Here is an 18419-nt window from a genome sequence, read left to right as displayed (position 1 = left end):
GAGCTGCTGTTCATGGCTGGTGGCTCTAACCTGGTAGAGCCCTTGGGGAGAGCAATCGAGCAGTAATTAGAATGTCATACCATTTGACCTCCTAATTCTACTTCTGGGAGCCTGCCTAAGGATATCATCCAAGGCACAGGAAAAACAGATATACCCAAAGATGTTCACTGCAGTAAAGCTGATGATTTAAAAAAAACTGCAGACAATCTAAGTATCTGATAGTGGGGGAAAGAGTATATTCATTACCAGAGTATTTTGTGGTCAATAAAGAGTCAGTTATAATGACTGCTAGTAACGCAGAAACAGTCATGTAACATTCATTGTAATCAGAGATATAAAATTGTATCTGACATAGACGTATGGACATGAAAGGAAGACCAGAAAGAAACAGACACGAGAATAAACTTAGGGTATAGGGAAGTCTGCATCCCCACTGGAGCAATTAGCGTAATCCTGTCTCTGATGAGTCAGTATGGGACCTACTGCACCTCCGTTTCTGCCCTGCTCAGCCCCAAAGGTGGTGTTCAAATATGGCCACGTGGCCCTCTGCTTGGCACAGAGGGTTCCTTCTTGACCCACCAGTAGGCATCCCTGGCTTTCTATATGTTCTTATTGCATGCCCTTTCTGGCAAGCTCACATTAGGAGAATTCCTTTACCCTTCCCATCTAGGATTGAACGACAGAACATACACGCCAGCCCTTCCAAAACTATGAGGTGCCCTGCATATACACCATGGTGGCCTTCAGGCCATATCTGGCTGGTAAATACTGTTCTTTTTCTTTTTTTTAAGAGTTTTTTTGTTTGTTTTTGATGTGGACCATTTTTAAAGTCTTTATTGAATTTGTTACAATATTGCTTCTGTTTTTCATGTTTTGTTTTTTTGGCCCCAGTGGCATGTGGGATCTTAGCTCTCTGACCAGAGATTGAACCTGCACCCCCAGCACTGGAAGGCTAAGTCTTCCCCACTGGACCGCCAGGGAAGTCCCTGGTAAATACTGTTCTGACGGAGGCCGTAACCCCTTCGGGGAATTATCGCTTCTGCCAGGGCAGATTCCACCGAGCGCATCAAAACTGTACTTGTGGCCTCAGGAGAGTCTAAACTCCCCGGCCCAGAGCACTCGGTCCTCAGGACAGTGGCCCAACCCTCTTGCCGCCCTCTGCTCCCCCCCCCCCCACCTACCCCTGTTCCCCACGCTCTACCCTCCCCCGCACCCAGAAGACTAGGAAATGCGGTGCTTTTCCCCACACCCAGCCCTTCAGCCTGGCTGCCTCCCCCTGCCTCTGCCCAGGGACCCCAGCCCACCCTACCCTTGACAAGGAACCTGAGAGGCCATCGTCCGACCCCGCACCAGCTCTCCCCACAACTCACTGCACCACAAAGAAGGGCCCTATTGCTGAGGACACCCAGATGCAACAGCTGCTCTTCCCTTTCTGTGGTTCAGCCCCATTTGCCCACCATGGCAGGGGGGTCATCGGTCCATCATGGAGCAGAAGTCAGGGTCCCTGGGCCACAGCTGTCCCTAGAAGGATGGAGGGCTGGGGTGGAGGTGCTCAATGGGAGGCTCTTACAGCTCTCTGGCTTAACAGATCAAAAATAAAGTGAAGGTCATAAAGCTCAGGTCTCCCCAGCTCCTTCCATGAGCACTGGCTTAGGGCAGCGGCCCCCACTGTCTCCTCAAGGATCAGAGGAGCTGCTCTAAGACGTCTGGCACAGAGAGCAAAAAGGCAGATCCCTGACGTTCTGTCTGGTTCCTCTCACTCACTGCCTCACCCAATTATGGCAACACCCCTCCGGGGGCAGAATGGCTGCTGACCTATGGAAGCAGGAAAGGGTGCAGGCTGACAAGGGGTGTGGTTTTCCTTTGAAGGGCCTGGAACAAAATGCCACACGTCCGCTTTACTACTGCCAGAGCAGCCTCCACTACAGCCCCTGGAAGAAGGTGTCCGCCTATTCAGGAAGAACTGAGAGGTAAAGCGGGAGGGTCAGTCGGCAAGCCTACCCCATGCCCTCTCAGACACAAACCTGCCCGCAGAGTCACCTCCCGGGAGCTGACGGGCACACCTGCCTTCCCGCGTAGCCTATTACACACACAGGTTAAGGTACCGAGCGGCTCCCTTCTACACGTGGCCAGCCCCTCCCCCCCTCCAAACTGAACCCAACAGCTCAACCGTGAACGAACACTACCCTACCCACCCCAAACAACGTCAAGGCCTTTACCTTGCAAGCCGTCAACATATCTGACACGGCCTTCCGGCTCAGGTTGGCGGTGGCAATCACGTCCTCCTGTCGACACGAGTTCCCAGCTGCCACGGCTTTGGCTGTTGCCATGGTGATGCCTTTGGTCATCCTGATGGATTCTTCAGGTGACGATGTCTTTTCAGGTACCTCTTTGGACTGGAATACCTGGAAGTTAGAAATCGAAGTGCTGAAAAAATCAAAAAGGGAAGGACAGAAATAACTTATGCCTCCCCTACCGGCTGCGGCTCAGTGTCTGAAAACCAAGCCAGCCACGGGAAGAAACCGTCAGATGGCAGGAAATTAGAAATGTGAATACAGTAATATCATTCTTGCTTTCAAGATTCCGGCGTGCATAAGCCTCACACACCTGTACTCGGCATTCATGGGGACAACGTGGGGAGGGAGAACGACCCACAGCATTAACTTGTTTGCCTTCGGAAACTGACACTCAATGTGTATTCATTACCCACTCACCCCCACCGGGGTGGGGTACGGGCGGCATCGTGCGGCTTCCCAGTTCTCCTGGCCCATTCCTGCTCCCGCTTCGGTAGTTCCCAGAAACTCCGCAGCCCAGTGGCTGGTTCCAGGGCACGACTGACCTGGATGCATTGCTCTGGACTCAGTTCTCTCTCTTTAAAAGAGTGTGGGGCTGGGGGAAATGAAGCGTTCGGTTTCTTCTATTCTTAGCCTTTCTTACAAATATAACTGCCTAATTGTGCGGAGGTGTTCAGGTTGAGTGTGCCACGTTGACACTGTGAATTCTTTAATCACACACACACACACACACACACACACACGCACACCCCTTTAGAGAAGCTGAAATAAATTAGCCATGGTAAGGTGAATATCCCACTTTAAAGTGCCACCTGCCAGCCAAGCCAGCCGTTTCTGCTTCCAGCCCATCCGCCATGGTTCTACCATGAGTGATGGGTGCCCTGGCTGTCTCTGTACACGAGGAATCCCGAACCAGGTGGGGCTGCTCTGTCTTCTGCCCTAGGCAGCCACGTTTCAGCAGAGAAGTCTTCCTGGAAGCAGAAAGGAGGACCCAGCCAGCATCCCTGCCATGTGCCAACCACTGTTAAACATCACTACTCCCCTAAAAATGAACAGCTACCGTCAGGCCGCCCAGGACCACCCCTGAATGCCGCAGTGGAATGAACATGGACAGAGCCCTCCACACTAACATGGGTCTCGGGACACATGCTCCTTTGGAGACCTCCTGTGTCCACGAAAATGCACAGTCTGGGTCAATTCTAAACCACATCGGTATACTTAGGTCGACCATGTGTCTGTAATTTCCCAAGAGAGCTCCAAATTTCAAATCGCTTCCGTTGCCACCATTAGGCCCACCCACACCTGTCAGAATGTGTGTCCAGACTTTTGGTAAGAAGTCCCCAGCCCGTGCAAGCAGGTTAGCGCCAGGCAGCAGCCTTAAGGCCTGTATGTTTTAGTTTCTTCTCCATGTGAGAACTAAGCACAACACCAACCAAGGTCGGATTCATTAAAAACAGGACAAGAGAACCCGAGCCTCCACCAGCAAAACCCAACAGAATTGCTTGTCTCTACTGCTGCCCTTCAGCGGCTTGTGGCCCTCACAGGTGACCCTCTAAAGACGCCTCCTTCCAAAAGAGAAGCTGAATCAGACCTCCCATTAAAAAGAAATCTCAGTTTGAAACTACTCATTTTCAGCATATTTCCATTTCTAGGGATAAGGATGATTCAATCCACAATTGTCTCAGGATCAAAAGAACAGGAGACAATCATAGTGTATCACCAGGACACCCTCGCTCTACGACGGTGGAACAAGGTAAGAGCGAACATGGGGTCAGTGTCTCTGAGATCAGACACCTCACACAGAAGGAAGCCTGATGTTAAAGGGAAGTGTCCCAGGTAAAGGCATCCAGGTTTTCCTAATAGCCAACCTCAGACTCCCAAATCCCTACGTGTGCAGCAGCGTGAGCTGTTGCCAATGGCAACGGGAATCAGCAGGGGCTACGTGCCTGCACAGTGTACACACCGTTTAAGCTCAAGGTGAGGGCAAGCGGCTACACTGAATTTTCCCTTTACCAGGACTCTTCTGTAGCACTTTCGTTTCATGCTGCAATTTTAGTGGAATTAAACCTGAATGGTCCCAAGCCATACATTAATTCATTTAATTACAATTACAAATTGATCCTAGCCAAACTCAGAGGTCAGTTTCACATGGGGTCTCCATGATACAAACGTACCAGCAGGCAGGCAAGTGGGCCTCCCTAGCTCAGGTGTTCCAGGTAAAACCTCTTTATGCGAGAAGTCTCAGAGAAGCTGCACTGGGGTCAGCTGTTGGATGCGGAGCCTGAGGGAGGTGACTGGCGGCTCCTTACCGTGAGCTCCTGCTTCATGTACTCGATGGTGGCCTCAAGCGCCCGTGTGCCCCGGGTGGCCTCGTCCTCCACCGCCTTCACGGTCTTGAGGAGGGAGGTGACATTGGTCACCATCACCTGCATGGGAAGAGATGTCAAGAGAAAATAGGGAGTGTGCTGAGGCCCCATCCCTCCTTTTAGTTCCGGATCTAATGCCACGAGTACCAGCACCTCTATGTGAGAAAGGAGCTCAGATGCACATCCTCCAACACTCTCGAGCGTGCATCTCTCACTGCAGCGCCCCTGGCACGCTTGCCCCTAATTGGGGCTCCACTCTACCTTGGCAGCCCCCTTGAGCTGGTACATGGAGGGGTCATCGGCGGGCTTGCTGGCAGCTCCCTTGGTAGCACCAATGAGATCTGAGAGGGCCTTAGCCACGTCTTTGATGGCATTGATCAACACCACCTGAAAGACAGCATGGGCCCAGGTGAGCAGGCTGCTCCAGGAGCACAGTCCAAGAGCAGGGCTCTCCATCAGCAGCTCCCAAGCCTGCAGCACGGGAGAATCCCCAGGAACCAGCCTTGGAGACTCTGATGCGAGGCTGGGTGGAAAACCAGATTGCAGACTTGAAGAAGCTCCCTAAGGAAGTCAGATGCTGAGCCAGAGAGTGGGACCCCGCTAGATGTAGCATATTCAGAAACACCGCCTCGCTGGCGGCTCTGCTGACAAGCTGCCTATGAAAGGATGAGGGCAGCTGAGCAGACACCCCGAGACGCCATGCCACGCACCTGTGCCCGGAACTGGTCACCAAAACCACTGAGAACAAAATGCAAGCCTCCTGCCCTGGCCTGCAAGGCCTCCATGGCAGCCCACCTGCGTCCCCAGACTTGGTTCCTGGGATCCTGACTCACTCAGCATGTTACAGGCATGTGGGTCTGTCTTTCTTCCCTGTTGGAAATCCTCCCTCATTCCAACCTCAGGGCCTCTGCTCTTGCTCCCCTCTCTGTCTGTAACCCGGCCTTTTTATCCTTCAGGTCTCAGCTCAAATGTCATGTCCTCAGAGACCCTTCCTGACCACTCTAGCTGTAAGCCCACCCCCACTGAAACTCCCTCAGCTTGCCCTGTTTTATTTATAGCACTTAGCAGTATGTGGAATTACTTTATTATTTATTCACTTATACACCATCTGTCTTCTTCCTCGACTTGGATGGAAGCTGTAGGAGGGCCGGCCGGGTCTTCTGTCTGTTGTGTTCTGCACTCGGGACAGGACCTGGCGTGTAGTGGGCACTCAGCAAGTACTCACAGAATGGGTGAATATACAGATGTGTACCCATGTAACACTGGATGGAACACAGTATCTTCACTCCTCTAACTGAACAGAGACCACAGGCCACTTCTTCTGTGTGTTACACTTGGAATCTCAAGTACCAGGCATATTTAGGAATTACATGATATTGGGTATTACATTTAAGTCTTCTGGGTCCAGCAGCTACAATAACAACTCCTACTTCTAGAACAACAACTTCCCTTCGTTGAGGGCAGTGTTCCAGGGGCCGAGCCAAGCACAATGCACGTTATCTTATTTAACCCTCATCACTGCCATTGTGAGTGGGAACTACGTTGCTCGTGTCCACACCGGCAGAGGCTGGGAATGGCAAGGTTGGGATTCAGACTCTGGTCAGTGTGATCACAAGGGCCACGGTCTTCACCTCCACACTGTATGACGCTCTATGGCCCTGGCTCTTCATCTACAAATGGGGTGAGCAGTGCCAGCCCTACCCCTTTAACTGCACTGCTGGCAGGATCAACTGAATAATGGACGTGAAAACGTCTTAGAAACTCTAGTGTCCCAGAACCTGCAAGCACAGCCACGCCATGACTGCCCAGCCTCCCAACCCTCCCTGTCTCTATCCCGTGGCTTCTCACCCACAGGGTGCACGGGACCTCTGCCAACCTCTGAAACCACAGGGCAGGTCGGGCTGTGATGGGGCTCGTGAGGGTGGGCACCACCACAGGGAGGCGCAGCGGGCAGGTGTGCTGCTGACACCTGGCGTACACTGTCCCATCCCGGGTCACTGCACAGCGACCAGCGAGTGGGCACACTTTTCTGAGGAGACATCTCCCACGGGCGGTCTCAAAAGAAGTTGGGCCCTAGGACATCTAGACCACTTGGGAGTTTAAATCTCTAAGCAATTCGATACGTTTCTCTGTATCCAAAGATTTAAATCCTCCCAGCTGATTCATTCCAAGTTGAGCCGGACTAGGTAGGGGGAAAGTGTGGGTTCCATCCCCACTGAGGTGTTTTGTAGCTTTTCCTTCCTCCGTGGGGGTAAGAACAACACCCTGGCAGACTTCTGTGAGTGTTTCGCATTCCGGAGGCAGCCGATCTGAGCTCTGATGTTATCAAAGAGAAAGCCAGCAGAAGGAGGAGAAAGCCAACAGACGGAATGTTTCCTTTACGGAGCTCCGCTCCAGTGGAGGACATCAGGGAGGGAAGGGTCACAGCCGTGTGGGAGCAAAGCTGGTGGCCCTGTGCTCACCGGAGAGTAGCTGTCGTCACCCCTGGCGCTGGATGGTAGGAGGTTCTCTCTCCAGTGTTGTCCAAATGGGCCGCGCAGGCTTGTTTACTGAGTCTGGTTTAAGCAGTGAAAACTGAAGTGTTTGCCACACTGGGGTTGAAATAGCAGAGGGATTTTGCAGTTTTGCACTCGGGAGTGGGGAGAATCCATCAATGACGGCCACGGTTGGCTGTTAGTTCAGCAAGAGCTGAACTGCTCTGCTGGGTATCTACCATGTGTGAGAGCAGTGCTTGGTGTGTAGGTTTCAAAGATCACGAATCCACGAATCCTGTCCTTGAGGAGCTGATGGTCTAGGCTGGGGAACCAAGGACCAGGTAGGTAACAGCAGCGAAGTGGCTAAATCCAAGGCAGCGTCACAGAGCGTGGAGCCCTTCCCTGGCCCTCAGCTCCTCTCTCTCTCCTCCCCTTAGAGCCAAACTTTTCTAGTGGGGCGTCTATACGCACTGGCTTCCGTCCTTCCCCCGCATCTGGCCACTGCTCACTCACAGCCCTGGCTGGGTGGCCACCGCCCTCCAAGGCCCCGGGCTTGGCTCTCAGACCTTTGTCTTTCTTGCCGCCTTGGCTGCCTCTCTGGTGGGTTGCAGCACTCCTTCCTCTTCACATCAGGCCCCTGGCTTTCCTCCTACCAGCGGCTGCTGCTTCTCAGTCTCCTTAGGTATCTCTTTCTCCTGAAGATGGTCCTAAATAGTGGATTCCTCAGCTCTGTCTTGATCCCTTCTCCTCTTCCTTCCACAGACAGTGGATGCAGTCACTGTCTGTTGGCCAATAACCCCTACAGCCACATCCCTCAAACTGAGCACGCTCAAGCCTACACACTTGTTCTCCCTGAGTGTCTCTCTGGAACTTCCAGTGCAACACGCTGCAAACCGAACTCACCTGCATCTCAGTCCGGGGCAGCCCTCCCTCCAGGGAGCCCCAGCTGGGTACACGAAGCCACCATCCATTCACTGATCCAGCCTGAAACGCGCAGTCCTCCCGGCCTCCCCCCTCTCCCTCGTCTCCAACGCTCACTGCGTCCAGTCGTTTACCAAGCCCGGCTGAGTCTTCTTTATAGACTCCTCTCAAATCTTCTGGCTTATCTCCATAGCCACGGCCACACCACAGTCCATGCCACTATCCTGCCTAGATGACTGCTTCCTACCAGTCCCCAAACCACAGACGCACCCGTGCACATGCTGTCCACACCCAAAGTTCCTATTTTGCCTTTGCTTTCTTCCGAGGCCTGGCACACAGTGCCTGTGGGACCATGAGGCCCGCCCGTACCTACCTGGGTCTCGGGGTCGTCAGAGCCCAGGCTGGCGGCCCCCAGCTTGACCACCTCGGCGAGCTGGGTGATGGTGGCTGCCGAGGACTGGGCTGCCTGGGCCAGCTTGTCTGGAGTGGATGCAGCCCCCGAGACCAGCAATTTCGTGTCTTCCACCAAGGCCTTGGCTGTCTTCAGGATGTTCTCCCTGAGAAAGGCGGGAGAGTGTGGGGAGGAGGAGAGACAAAGGGCAGAGCTTGGTCACTGGTAGTCAGGAGGAAAAGAAACCCCTCTACAGGCTTTTGTTAAAGAAGAGAGGTGATGCGTTCCTCCTCCCTTAATAGGAGGCTCTCATCTTCCATGTAAGAGAATTAGGAGAGAGGAGAGGAAAGTCAGCCCAGAATTCACATAGTCGATTAATGGTAAAGCTTCAATTAAAGATTCAGGCTCATCAGTTTGGCCTCCTTCCCCCCCCACCCTGTAGCTTCTTCCCTGTGGTTCCCACTATCCCTGAAAATACTTCATAGTTACAGAGACCTGTGAGGACACACGGGTCAGGGGACCTTGCCCTGGACATCATAGCCCAAGGGGCTGGGTTCTGGAAGGGGTGACAGGGCACTGGGAATCTCCTCCCCTGCCCAGTCCTGGGGCTGAAGAGAGAGGAAGAAAGGTGCTGGACATGTGGCGAGGATATGTGGGGTCTCCAGCAGCAAACGGAGACCCTGGTACCAGCCTCTGAAGCAGAGTCTCAGAGCCCGGGAGAGACAGCAGGCTTGGAGCTTGACTGTTCACTTAGGCAAGAGCTACATGCCTGCCTGGGCCACTACCAGTCCTACTAGGGATGGTGAAAAAATCAGGGGCACAGCTTTTTAGCTTAGAAAGCAAAAAGATCAAAAAGCTATCCTCTGCTGGAGCAGACTGGATTTAGGCTGTGAGAGGCAAAGCTGGAACACAACTCTGTTTGCAGTTGAGAAAAGGCACTTATTTTGATTACGTGGGTCACTTCCCCCACTTGAGCGTCCTGTTGAAATCAAAGTGGATAACCACATTTCTGGCTCTTGGGCAGCATCTCCAAAGTCCATCAGGCCATACTGAACCTCTCCCCATCCAGGAGCCCACAGGACAGCCTTCACTCCCATACCTGTGGTCTGCAAAGGTCTCGTTGTTCTCTGCGTTCAGGGTCCCTGCAGTCGCAAACATGATGGTGGTGTCCAGGTCGGCGATGATCCCAGACACAGCAGTGGCAGCTGTGATACATGCCTGGGTCCCCTTGTTCCCAGCTTGGAGAGCTGATAGCACCAAGGACACCTATAGGCAGAGAGGAAATGTCAGGGGGCGTGGAAGACGGAGAAAATATAACCCATAGGTTTTCAGACTACAAAAAAAAGGAAACACTGCAAAGAATGCTCAAAAAATAGAAGAGGAGGAAACTCTTCCAAACTCATTTTATGAGGCCAAAATTACTCTGATACCAAAACCAGGCAAGGATACCACAAGAAAATAAAATTACAGGACAATATCCCTGATAAACACAGATGCAAACATCCTCAAAAAAATATCAGCAAACCGAACTCAACAATACAGTAGAAGTATCACACACCATGATCAAGGGGGATTTATTCCAGGGATGCAAGGATGGTTCAACATCCACATATCAGTCAATGTGATACACCACATTTACAAAACAAAGGGTAAAAATCATACAGTCATCTTAATAAATGCAGAAAAAGCATGTGACAAAATTCAACAGCTGTTTATGATAAAAACCCTCAACCGAGTGGGTGTAGAGAGAACACACCTCAGTATAAGAAGGTCCACATACAACAAGCCAATAGCTAACATCGTATTCAAAGGTGAAAAGCTAAAAGTTTTAGACAAGAAATAAAAGTCATCCAAACTGGAAAGAAGTAAAACTGTCACAACCTGCAGATGACATGGTATTTTATGTAGAAACCCCTGATGACGCCATAAAAAAAAAATTTTAGAATAAATGATTTCAGCAAACTTGCAGGATACAAAATCAATAAACAAAAATCTATTGTGTGTCTATACACTAACAACAAACATCAGAAAGAGAAATTAAGAAAACAATCCCATCAAAAAGAACAGAATACCTAGGAATAAATTTAACCAAGGAGGTGAAAGATCTGTATATTGAAAACTACAAGACATCAAAGAAAGAAATTGAAGAAGGCACAAATAAATGAAAAGATATTCTGTGCTCGTGGATTAGAAGAATATTGTTAAAATAGTAGTTTGGTAGTATAAAACACTACCAAAACCAGTATGCAATTCAATGCAATTCTGATCAAAATTAAAATGGGGGTTTCCCTGTGGCACAGTGGTTAAGAATCTGCCTGCCAATGCAGGGGACATGGGTTCAAGCCCTGGTCCGGGAAGATCCCACATGCCATGGAGTAACTAAGACTGTGTGTCACAACTATTGAGCCTGCGCTCTAGAGCCCACAAGCCACAACTACTGAGTCCACGTGCCATGACTACTGAAGCCCGCACGTCTAGAGCCCATGCTCCACAAGAGAAGCCACCACAACGAGAAGCCTGCGCACCGCAACGAAGAGTAGTCCCTGCTCACTGCAACTAAAGAAAGCCTGTGCGCAGCAACGAAGACCCAACGCAGCCAAAAAAAAAAAAAAAAAAAGTAAAATGGCATTTTTCACAGAAAATGAACAAACAATCCTAAAATTTGTATGGAACCATAAAAGATCCCAAATAGCCAAAGCAATTTTGAGAAAGAAGAACAAAACTGGAGGCATAATGCTTTCTGATTTCAAACTATATCACAAAGCAACAGTAATTAAAACGGTATGGTAATGGCATAAAAAAAGACACGTAAATCAATGGAATAGACAGTCCAGAAATAAACCCATTCATATCTGATCAATTAATTTATGACAAAGGAGCCAAGAATATACAATGGGGAAAGAATAGTCTGTTCAATAAATGGTGTTGAGAAAACTGGACAGCCACATGCAAAAGAATCAAACTGGACCATTATCGTACACTATACACAAAAATTAACTCAAAATGGATGAAATATAAGACCTGAATGTAAGACCTGAAACCTCTAGAAGAAAATATAGCTGGTCACTTCTTTGACATAGGTCTTGGGTCTTTGCAATGAATCTGACACCAAAAGCACAAGAAACAAAAGCAAAAATAAACAAGTGGGACTATATCAAACTAAAAAGTTTCTGCACAGGAAAGGAAACCACCAACAAAATGAAAAGGCAATCTACTGAATGGGAGAAAATATTGATATGTGCAAATCATATATCTGGTAAACATATAAAGAACTCATACAACTCAATAGCAAAAAGAAAAAAAATCTGATTTTAAAAATGGGAAGAATATCTCAATGGATATTTTTCCAAAAAAGATACACAGACGGCCAACAGGCACATGCAAATATGCTCCACATAATTGTCAGGGAAATGCAAATCAAAACCACAATGAGATATCACCTTACATCTGTCAGAATGTTAATTATCAAAATGAAGTAACAAGTGTTGGCAAAGATGTAGAGGAAGGTGTACCCTTACACACCTTTGGTGGGAATAAAAATTGGTGCAGCCCTATATGAAAAACAGTATGGAGGTTCCTCAAAACATTAAACATAGAACTATCATGTGATCCCACAATTTTACTTTTGGGTATTTATTCAAAGAAAATGAAAACACTAACTCAAAAAGATATAAGTGCCCCCATGTTCACTGTAGCACTATTTACAATAGCCAAGACAAGGAGAAAACCCAAGTGTCCATCAATGGATGAATGGATAAAGAAAATGTGGTACATATACACAATGGAATATTATTCAGCCATAAATAAGAATGAAATCTTGTCATTTTCCACAACATGAATGGACATCAAAGGCATTATGCTAACTGAAATAAGTCAGAGAAAGACAAATACTGCATGACCTCTCTTTTATGTGGAATCTTAAAACAAAAACAAACACCAAGCTCATAGATAGAGAGAACAGACTGGTGCTTGCCAGAGGCGGGGGATGAGGGGTAGGAGAAATGGGTGAACTGTTTTCGTTTTAGTCTAAATAAATTGAATAAAAACGAAAACAAAACAAAAAAACAATCAAACTCATAGAAAAAGAGGTCAGATTTGTGGTTATGGCAGGGGGGTGGGGTAGGGTGGGGTGGTGGTGAGATTGAAGGAAGGTGGTCAAAAGGCACGAACTTCCAGTTTTAAGAAAGTCCTAGGGATGCAATGCACAACGTGATGACTATAGTTAACACTGCTCTGTGATCTTTATGAAAGCTGTTAAAATCCTAAGAGTTCTTATCACAATGAAAAGATATATAGATATGTATACTTTTTGTATTGATATGAGATGAGGGATGTTAACTAAACGTATTGTAATCATTTCATGACATACGTAAGAAAGCATGATGCTGTGCAACCTAAACTTAAACAGTGCTATATGTGAATTATAGTTGAATAAAACTGGAAAAAAAAAAAAAGGTACAACAAAACAGAACAGTGAATTTTCCCTCCGGGAGTCAATGCAACTCAGGGGTTAGCAGCACAGTTTGGCGTCAACAGCCTGCCTGAATCAGAGCACTGCCATTTGCTGGCTACACGACTTGGGCAGGCTGTTTCACCTCTCCGAGTCTGTTTCCTCATCTGGAAAAGGGGGCTATTACTTCTTGCCAGTCACGCTTGATGGGAGGAGTAAGTGGTGGAAAAATACATGTAAATGACTAGGCAGGTAATAAGGGTTTACTAGAGGGTACATGCTACTCTACTTGATGTTTCTGAAATCACAGAGAGGGATAAGGGTTGGGCTCCCGTAAAAGGTGTGGCTGTTTCTGTCCCCTCTGATCAGGTTTTCTGTGGAACAGCCCTCTGCTAACACTTGTCACTCCTTCCCTCGGCTGCCTCTTGTCTAGGAGTTCTTCATAGTGGACCCCAGAGAGGACCCCCTCGTGTAAACTCTCCACCTACCACTCCCTCGCACCATCACCTGCCACCAGCAGGTTGGCTAAGGCGTTCACTCCAGTGCCTTCCATGCCAGAAACCCTCTGCTGGCACCTGTCACCCCTCCAGTGCACCCTCATGTCCCTAAAGACACCTTCCTACAAGGCAAGCTGGACCCACCACACCCGTGGGGACAGCTGTCCCCCTGCTGTGGAGAGGAGCTGAGCTCCCTTCACAACTGGATCCCATCTCCCAGGCCTCCCCCCGCGTTCCTGCCACACAAGCCCCCTCCTTCCTTCCTCACCCACCCCCTCTCTTGCCCTTTTGGGTCTGCCCTCCTGGCTGGAGACAATCACACAGACACACCTAGACAGGTAAGAAAGACGGCAGGTGGAGATGGGAGGGCAGGAGATGAGCAGGGCAGAGGGATGTAGCAGGAAACTGCCCAAAGGCTAGGTGCTCTGCCCAAGCCGACCCCCTGCCTCTGACCCCTCTTCCTGGTGTCCTGGGTCAGGGATCCTCTGCTGGAGGAGCAGTAAGACGGAGGCCAGCTCAGGAAGACCAGGCTGCTTGGCCACGCTCACTAGCACCACGCAGCTTGGACCCCCTCCTTTCCTCCCTCGCGTTCCTGTTCCAAGGTTTCCTACGGGGGAACTTGGCACGAGTAACTTCAACAACAAGGAAGGGCTTTCAAAGGAGGGAGAGGGCCTTCCTCGAGCTGAGAGATTTATTTCCTCATCCTGGGGAGGCCAGGGAGGCCTGGACAGTCCTGTGGGCTGCGGAAGACTGATGTCCGGCTGTGGCGAGGGGCCTCGTACAGAGCAGCCTCTGTCCCGGCAGTTTCCAGGGGATGGTCCCCCTCCCACCCCTCAAGTCCTGCTGCCAAGCTTCTCAATGGTGCAGAGCTGTCCTGCGACCCAAGTGAAGGAGAGGGAAACACCAGCAAAGCACGGATGCTGCCACCGGCACCTCAAACGGCCTGCACAGCAGCTGCCCTGAAAAATGACTCTGAGAAATAAGCCAAGCAAAACCATCAGCAAACTGCGGGAGAGTCAAGGAACTACGGGGAATGAGGGCACGTTCAGAACGGGGCGCTGTGAACCACGGAAAACTTCCAGGGAGAAGGGAGTGTTGGAGGGCAGAGACAGGGAACAGCGCCTAGAATTGACTAAACGTTGAACAGTGCACCTGGTACCGTGCCAGGCTCTTTGACCCGTAGAGCTGCACGTAATCCACATACCCCGTAGGCCAGGTATTCTATTTCTTCATCCTCCCTTTACTGATGGGGAAGCTGAGGCTTGGCAGGGTGAAGTAGCTTAGCTGAGACCCTAGAGTCCGATGCACCACGCTATGTGATTCTCTCTACAGACAGCTGCCGACAGAGTCAGAAAACTTCCTGCCAGTGCCTGCTCTCCCACCACGGTGCCATGTGACTTCGAGGGTGCTAACCCTTCTCACTGCACTGTCTCATCTGGAAATAAAGAGGAGCTGTGGGTCCTTCTTACTCACCCCCAGCACCTGGGAGCCTCTCTGAGAAGGGAGCCTGGCGGCAAAAGTGTGCAAAGGGGTTGCAGGGAGCGGCTCCTGGCACTGGCTGTGACTTGGGACACCACCTGGCCAGTCTGTCCACAGGAGAGCCTTCCAAGTTGACCGCCAGGGCCCTGACCTCTGTGGGACTGTCCCTCTCACGTTCTCAGTTTCTCAGGACCACAGATCACCCCCAGCTGCCTGATGTGCCCCGGCCCCGGGGAGACCCTGGGTGGGAGGGAAGACGATCAGATCTGACCCAGCTGGCTGGTGTTTGGCTTAGTTTCCTGGTCTGTCCCTGGTCTCGGCGGGTCCCGCCTGCCCTGAGGGCTGCTCCTTACCTTCTCTGTGACCGCGCGGGCACACTCGATCAGCTCCCTTTTGGTGTAGCTGTCCGTGGGGCACACCTGGAGGGCCCCCGCCTTCTGCACCAGGAAGATGCAGCCGTGGCCCAGGTCCTGCACCCGAGTGCGAATCTGGAAGCCGATCTGTGGAGGCAGGCCCGGGGTGGGGAGGGGGAAGCATGATGGCCCTGCCATCGAGGTCTTCCCTACGTGGAAAATTTCTCTTACATCCTAGGGGAGCCTGGCTGGGGAAATTCCACTGCTATTAGGACGCTGTGTTTGGTGAACTATGGAATTTGGTTGATTTTGCTTCCTGTTTTAGAGACTGTAAAATACCCCGCAGCCCCCAGTAAGCAAGCTTAACAATATTTGTTACCTTTTCTGGTGCACTTCTCTACCTGTATCCTGAGCCACTAGGTAAGAATGTTAATTAGATGAACTCTGCGGGATCATTCATTCAACCAGTGTTTCATTATTCATTCAACCATTGCGCCCCTACCGTGTGTCAGGGCCTCTTCGAGGCAGGTAATGCATTTAATTTCATTGATTTCTCACAAAAGCCCTAGGGGGTAATTAGAAGTTCAGAATATAGAGCTTTAGCATAAAGCATATTTTAAAGTGTTCAGATTCTTGCAAAATTGCCAGGTTTACCAACCAGAACGCCCCCTTCCTCAGCTGTACCATAGAGGGAGAGTAACCATGCTGGGCCCAGGTTCCCTTTCTAGCAAGCCAGGCTGAGGTTTCCTTAAAAAGTTACATGTTTAGAGCTGCCGGCTTAGCAGGCGTGCATTCTTTTAATGACCCCTGGGTTGTGTGATTATAAAAGGTACTTTGCCTAAAAGAAGCCAAATAAGTTCCACTATGGATAAGGTGCCAGGTATCTCTGTGGTGTAGTCAATTCCACCTCCACCGCCCAAAGCTTGCATTCTTCTGGCTTTGTTTCACATCAGTTTTCATTTTGGTCTGATCAACACAGCCCAGGTAAGCAACTAAACACGGAACAAAACACCTCTAAGCTAAGCGTTATTTTCAAGAATCCACAGTAGCTAGAAGCTGTGTGCTGATCCTTCCAGCGTCTCTCAAGAAGAGTTACTAAAAGAGCCCCGGTTTTGTGAATAAAACCTGGGAATTCACACACCTGGGAATTTGGGCCACCTGGATGCTATCTTCCAACCTCATCCCAAGAGTCAGAGTTTAAGGGAAGGCGATTCCAGGTGTGAGAGGGCTGCAAATGCTCACTCTATTATTGAAACACACACTGCTTTCAGGGAAAAAGGTTATTCCCTTAACCCTTTAAGGCCCGAAGGATGTTTAAGTCCATTTGGTAAAACGTTCTCCTGACCCAGAAAGCTGAGCTTCTGCTCTTTGGGGTGTCTTCTATTCGTACATGAGCAGGTACTACAAAAGCTTCGCAATCAGGCAGGGCTTCTTGCTGACCATCTCCACATGGAGTACGACACGGGCATCATGCCAGGATCATGCAACCCGACAGCGCTGAAAACAGATCTGGATTAGCGCAGCATCAAGACCGCCACTGAGAACTAGAGAGGCTTGAATTCAGCCCACGCAGTGGCAAGGCCATTTAAGTATATCTCTTTGCTGGGCGTGTTTACTGGTTTAAACACAAGGTGAAGCGGAAGCAGGGGGATGCCCCAGTGAAGTTTTAAACTCAACCAGGCTCTCAAGGCTTTTCAGACCCATACAGTGTAACCCTAAGTACTCAAGGGTCAGAGCTAATACAAAGGCAAGAGCTCTGCTGTCAAGGATGAGCACAGGTCTCTAAAGGATAAGATGCCAACGGGGGAGTCAAGGAAGGGGGAAATGGAGGAAGAAACATTCACATACTTTCAAATAAAAGAGACCTTATGAGTTCAGCCTCCCCATTTTACAGATGAAGAGACTGAGGCCCAGAGAAGTGATGTGATTAGCCCAAGATCACACAGCCAGTTCCTGGCAAAGCCAGAGGAGAATTCAAATCTTTCATCCCAAGCATGGTGCTCTATCCATTAGATCAGTGTTTGTTTTTGAATTTTATTTCATTTTTTTATACAGCAGGTTCTTATTAGTTATCTATTTTATACATACTAGTGTATATATGTCAATCCCAATCAGATCAGTGTTTTTCTGATTTGATTTTTTTCCACTTAGCAACAGAACCCTTTCCCACCCCCCAATAAAATCGCTCATGGAACCTCAACATATAAAATGGAAGTAATTTGTTATTACTATACTCTTCCTTTATGAGTTAAAATTTATATCCTTGACCCAAAAAGTCAACCATGAGGCTTGGTGATCCGAAGACAGGGTTATGAAGGCCAGTTACAGCCTCGGCCACCAGCTCATTTCTGCATTTTGCCTTGCCTGCACAGGGTGGAGAATCCTGTTCCTTGTATAAAGCAAAAGGGAAGAGTGTTCTCACAGTTCCTCGACCACAGGAGGCAAGGCAGATGCTCCACCAGCCTGAGGCCTGCACAGAACCACCCACCGGCCCAGGGTAAGGTACGGGTGGCCCCCAGTGGGTTACCATTTTGGCCTAGAATACGTTCAAGAGCCCATGCTGCCTTTCCTAACAGTTTTTATATAAATAATTACATTATGTTTAAAAAGGGAAACTTGAGTCGAACAGACGCAGAACTTCCAGAGCACCTCGCTGGGCCGGGGGTATGAAACCACTGTGCCAGAAAAGAACGGACCTGTGCCAGGTTCTGGAAGAGTCTTCTCCCTGCACCCCTCCTGCCCCCTGCACAGAGCCGAGCCTGAGCTTTCTCTTTGCAGAACAGGGCACTAGGACAACCACAGGCCACCTAAATCACTCCCCAATCACCCCGGGGGTGGGTGGGAGAAGGCACCCGCTCCCGAGCTGTCGCAAACCTGAAACCTATGGACAGATGTGATAAACAGTGGGAAGACAACCCCACCGCACTCTCATGCTCCCTCAGCCCCTCAAAAGGCTCCGCTATAAAAAACACAGCCCAGCCTCCTGACGCTCAGCCTCCTTCTTGGAGATGACATCATGCATGTAGCAAGGGATCCTGTAAATGCAACCGTGGAGCTGGCACGGTGGTCATCAGGGATGAAATTCCAGTTAGGAAGCCCGAGGGAGACCAGCACCAGAAAGCAAAGGGATGAAAACAAACAAATGCAACAGTTGCAAAAGCTTTGGAGTTCTCAGTCAACCCAGGGCTTGGTCC

At 49.8% G+C, this 18419-nt stretch overlaps 1 protein-coding gene across 1 annotated transcript in view; it reads right to left on the bottom strand.

Moving 5' to 3' along the window:
* The window catches only part of TLN2 (talin 2), a 438134-nt gene that overhangs the window by 36540 nt on the left and 383175 nt on the right, over window positions 1-18419 (bottom strand). The window contains exons 46-51 of the mRNA XM_082844286.1: window positions 15226-15372; window positions 9546-9712; window positions 8429-8612; window positions 4922-5047; window positions 4604-4720; window positions 2220-2405 (exon numbers count right to left, since the gene is read on the bottom strand). Coding sequence (XP_082700412.1) covers window positions 2220-2405; window positions 4604-4720; window positions 4922-5047; window positions 8429-8612; window positions 9546-9712; window positions 15226-15372 — 927 coding nt within the window. The remainder of the gene's footprint in view (window positions 1-2219; window positions 2406-4603; window positions 4721-4921; window positions 5048-8428; window positions 8613-9545; window positions 9713-15225; window positions 15373-18419) is intronic.

This window comes from Leucopleurus acutus (genome assembly GCF_964270905.1).
Source record: "Leucopleurus acutus genome assembly, chromosome: 1".
Taxonomy (NCBI): domain Eukaryota; kingdom Metazoa; phylum Chordata; class Mammalia; order Artiodactyla; family Delphinidae; genus Leucopleurus; species Leucopleurus acutus.
The sequence above is the reverse complement of the archived record's forward strand: the minus strand, read 5'-3'. Positions and strand labels throughout refer to the sequence as shown.